The sequence below is a fragment of the Oncorhynchus gorbuscha genome, linkage group LG21, assembly GCF_021184085.1.
Source record: "Oncorhynchus gorbuscha isolate QuinsamMale2020 ecotype Even-year linkage group LG21, OgorEven_v1.0, whole genome shotgun sequence".
NCBI lineage: Eukaryota > Metazoa > Chordata > Actinopteri > Salmoniformes > Salmonidae > Oncorhynchus > Oncorhynchus gorbuscha.
Genome location: NC_060193.1, coordinates 5,950,779 through 5,955,778, shown reverse-complemented (window position 1 = coordinate 5,955,778; position 5,000 = coordinate 5,950,779). Strand labels below are relative to the sequence as shown.

The window sequence follows — 5,000 nt, the reverse complement described above, 5'->3', positions numbered from 1 at the left end:
GAATGTCAATACGTATGGCGATCCAAGGGTCGTCATGGCTACCGTCTCCTCTCTGTTGCCATCGCGCACGGCCGGTCTCTAAGGATGTTGTCCATGTTGTTTTTTACCCAGGGTTCCCGGGAGCAGTTTGAGAACTACTACAGGAATCAGAGAAGGAAACAGGCTCGCCTCGTACTGCAACCCCACTCTAACATGGTAGATATCGCCTCGTACTGCAACCCCACTCTAACATGGTAGATATCACCTCTCACCTCGTACTTCAACCCCACTCTAACATGGTAGATATCACCCCTCGCCTCGTACTGCAACCCCCACTCTAACATGGTAGATATCACCCCTTGCCTCGTACTGCAACCCCACTCTAACATGGTAGATATCACCCCTCGCCTCGTACTGCAACCCCACTCTAACATGGTAGATATCACCCCTCGCCTCGTACTGCAACCCCACTCTAACATGGTAGATATCACCTCTCACCTCACCTCGTACTGCAACCCCATTCTAACATGGTAGATATCACCCCTCGCCTCGTACTGCAACCCCACTCTAACATGGTAGATATCACCCCTCGCCTCGTACTGCAACCCCACTCTAACATGGTAGATATCACCCCTCGCCTCGTACTGCAACCCCACTCTAACATGGTAGATATCACCCCTCGCCTCGTACTGCAACCCCACTCTAACATGGTAGATATCACCCCTCGCCTCGTACTGCAACCCCACTCTAACATGGTAGATATCACCCCTCGCCTCACCTCGTACTTCAACCCCACTCTAACATGGTAGATATCACCCCTCGCCTCGTACTGCAACCCCCACTCTAACATGGTAGATGTCACCTCTAACCTCACCTCGTACTTCAACCCCCACTCTAACATGGTAGATATCACCTCTCACCTCACCTCGTACTGCAACCCCACTCTAACATGGTAGATATCACCCCTCGCCTCGTACTGCAACCCCACTCTAACATGGTAGATATCACCTCTCACCTCACCTCGTACTGCAACCCCACTCTAACATGGTAGATATCACCCCTCGCCTCGTACTGCAACCCCACTCTAACATGGTAGATATCACCCCTCGCCTCGTACTGCAACCCCACTCTAACATGGTAGATATCACCCCTCGCCTCGTACTGCAACCCCACTCTAACATGGTAGATATCACCTCTCGCCTCGTACTTCAACCCCACTCTAACATGGTAGATATCACCCCTCGCCTCGTACTGCAACCCCCACTCTAACATGGTAGATATCACCCCTCGCCTCGTACTGCAACCCCACTCTAACATGGTAGATATCACCCCTCGCCTCGTACTGCAACCCCACTCTAACATGGTAGATATCACCCCTCGCCTCGTACTGCAACCCCACTCTAACATGGTAGATATCACCTCTCGCCTCGTACTGCAACCCCACTCTAACATGGTAGATATCACCTCTCACCTCACCTCGTACTGCAACCCCATTCTAACATGGTAGATATCACCCCTCGCCTCGTACTGCAACCCCACTCTAACATGGTAGATATCACCCCTCGCCTCGTACTGCAACCCCACTATAACATGGTAGATATCACCCCTCGCCTCGTACTGCAACCCCACTCTAACATGGTAGATATCACCCCTTGCCTCACCTCGTACTTCAACCCCACTCTAACATGGTAGATATCACCCCTCGCCTCGTACTGCAACCCCACTCTAACATGGTAGATATCACCCCTCGCCTCGTACTGCAACCCAACTCTAACATGGTAGATATCACCCCTCGCCTCGTACTGCAACCCCACTATAACATGGTAGATATCACCCCTCGCCTCGTACTGCAACCCCACTCTAACATGGTAGATATCACCCCTCGCCTCACCTCGTACTTCAACCCCACTCTAACATGGTAGATATCACCCTCGCCTCGTACTGCAACCCCACTCTAACATGGTAGATATCACCCTCACCGCCTCGTACTGCAACCCCACTCTAACATGGTAGATATCACCCCTCGCCTCGTACTGCAACCCCACTCTAACATGGTAGATATCACCCCTCGCCTCACCTCGTACTTCAACCCCACTCTAACATGGTAGATATCACCCCTCGCCTCGTACTGCAACCCCACTCTAACATGGTAGATATCACCCCTCACCTCGTACGGCAACCCCACTCTAACATGGTAGATATAACCCCTCGCCTCGTACTGCAACCCCACTCTAACATGGTAGATATCACCTCTCACCTCACCTCGTACCTCAACCCCACTCTAACATGGTAGATATCACCCCTCGCCTCGTACTGCAACCCCACTCTAACATGGTAGATATCACCCCTCGCCTCGTACTTCAACCCCCACTCTAACATGGTAGATATCACCTCTAACCTCACCTCGTACTGCAACCCCACTCTAAAATGGTAGATATCACCTCTCGCCTCGTACTGCAACCCCACTCTAACATGGTAGATATCACCTCTCACCACACCTCGTACTGCAACCCCACTCTAACATGGTAGATATCACCCCTCGCCTCGTACTACAACCCCACTCTAAAATGGTAGATATCACCCCTCGCCTCGTACTGCAACTCCACTCTAACATGGTAGATATCAGCCCTACTCTCTCTGCTGTCTCTCTGCTGTCAACCCCACTCTAACATGGTAGATATCAGCCCTACCCTCTCTGTTGTCTTCCCCACTCTAACATGGTAGATATCAGCCCTACTCTCTCTGCTGTCTCTCTGCTGTCTACCCCACTCTAACATGGTAGATATCAGCCCTACCCTCCCTGCTGTCAACCCCACTCTAACATGGTAGATATCAGCCCTACCCTCTCTGTTGTCTTCCCCACTCTAACATGGTAGATATCAGCCCTACTCTCTCTGCTGTCTCTCTGCTGTCTACCCCACTCTAACATGGTAGATATCAGCCCTACCCTCCCTGCTGTCAACCCCACTCTAACATGGTAGATATCAGCCCTACCCTCTCTGCTGTCTCTCTGCTGTCTACCCCACTCTAACATGGTAGATATCACCCCCCACCTCGTACTGCAACCCCACTCTAACATGGTAGATATCAGCCCTACCCTCTCTGCTGTCTTCCCCACTCTTACATGGTAGATATCACCCCCCACCTCGTACTGCAACCCCACTCTAACATGGTAGATATCAGCCCTACCCTCTCTGCTGTCTCTCTGCTGTCTACCCCACTCTAACATGGTAGATATCAGCTCTACCCTCCCTGCCCTCTCTGTCTACCCCACTCTAACATGGTAGATATCAGCCCTACCCTCTCTGTCTACCCCACTCTAACATGGTAGATATCAGCCCTCCCTGATGTCTCTCTGTCTACCCCACTCTAACATGGTAGATATCAGCCCTACCCTCTCTGTCTACCCCACTCTAACATGGTAGATATCAGCCCTACCCTCCCTGCTGTCTTCCCTCCCTCCCTGCTGTCTTCCCTCCCTCCCTGCTGTCTTCCCTCCCTCCCTGCTGTCTTCCCTCCCTCCCTGCTGTCTTCCCTCCCTCTCCGCTGTCTTCCCTCCCTCTCCGCTGTCTTCCCTCCCTCTCCGCTGTCTTCCCTCCCTCCCTGCTGTCTTCCCTCCCTCCCTGCTGTCTTCCCTCCCTCCCTGCTGTCTTCCCTCCCCCTCCATCACACCAACTTCAAAAACAGAAGCCATGTTGTTAATGTCTTTCCAGAGGTCCGTAGTAGTTTGAATCCTATTCTTCATCTTCTTCTTCATCATCTAGCACGAAACCTTGGAAGGATACAGAAGGTACTTCAATCAAATAGTAGGGTAAGTTCCCCACCCCTCCTCTCTTTCTATCCATCCTTCATCCTCCCCTCTATTCATCAATCCATCTACAATCGTAGTATTTCTTGGCGTGGATGGATCACATGAGTGTTCAGCTTTTCAGTGACACTTCATTTAAAAGCTGTACCCGCTTTCCTTCCTTAAATAACTCTGGTCCACGCCTCTCATCTACCCGTCTTCCCATTCTGACCACACTCCTCTTTTCTCCCAACCTCTCCTTTCTCTGGGCTTGCTGGCCTAAAACACACACACACACACACTACACACACACACATTACACACTACACACACACTACACACACACTACACACACACTACACACACACTACACACACACTACACACACACTACACACACACTACACACACACTACACACACACACACTACACACTACACACACACACACTACACACACACACACAAACACACACTACACACACACATACACACACACACACACACACACACACACACACACACACACACACACACACACACACACACACACACACACACACACACACACACACACACACACACACACACACACACACACACACACACACACACACACACACACTACACACACACAGGAAGGTGTTGAATGAGGATTGATGGTGTGTGTGATGTGAGGTGGCATATCCATGTTATTCCGACAGTCTGGATGGGAATATCGGGAATGTTCACTGTCTGGAGCAGAGAAGACAGACACTTCTCCAAATATCCCATCGACCAGGGCTCTCTCTCTTCTTTCCATCCGTAGTAGGGTTGGACGACGCCTGGAATGACGGAACGTCCCCTCGACCTGTCCAAACATCGTTGATATACGATATATCGTCTTTTTTCTGTGTGTGTTTTATCCGGGCAGGGAAGGATGCAATGTAGAGGACTGTAATTACACACATCGACTATCATTATTATGCTATAATAATATATATAATATATATTATGCTATATATAAGTCTAGGCAGTATGGAATTGGTCTTATTTAGATTGGTACAAAAGCCTACCTCGTTGAAGATGCTATCTGAGACGTTCAGCCTACCTCGCGTATTTAAAACACTGCTGCGTGAACTTTAGTTAACGTCTTTGGCGAAATTTCAAATCTGACATTTTTAAGGTGTGTTCTAGTGCTCTGTGCGGTGTGTTCTAGTGCTCTGTGCGGTGTGTTCTAGTGCTCTGTGCGGTGTG

General features: G+C 50.3%; 1 protein-coding gene across 1 annotated transcript in view; it reads left to right on the top strand.

Moving 5' to 3' along the window:
• The window catches only part of exoc6b (exocyst complex component 6B), a 182,494-nt gene that overhangs the window by 87,493 nt on the left and 90,001 nt on the right, over nt 1-5,000 (top strand). The window contains 2 exon segments of the mRNA XM_046320331.1: nt 112-195; nt 3,744-3,790. Coding sequence (XP_046176287.1) covers nt 112-195; nt 3,744-3,790 — 131 coding nt within the window.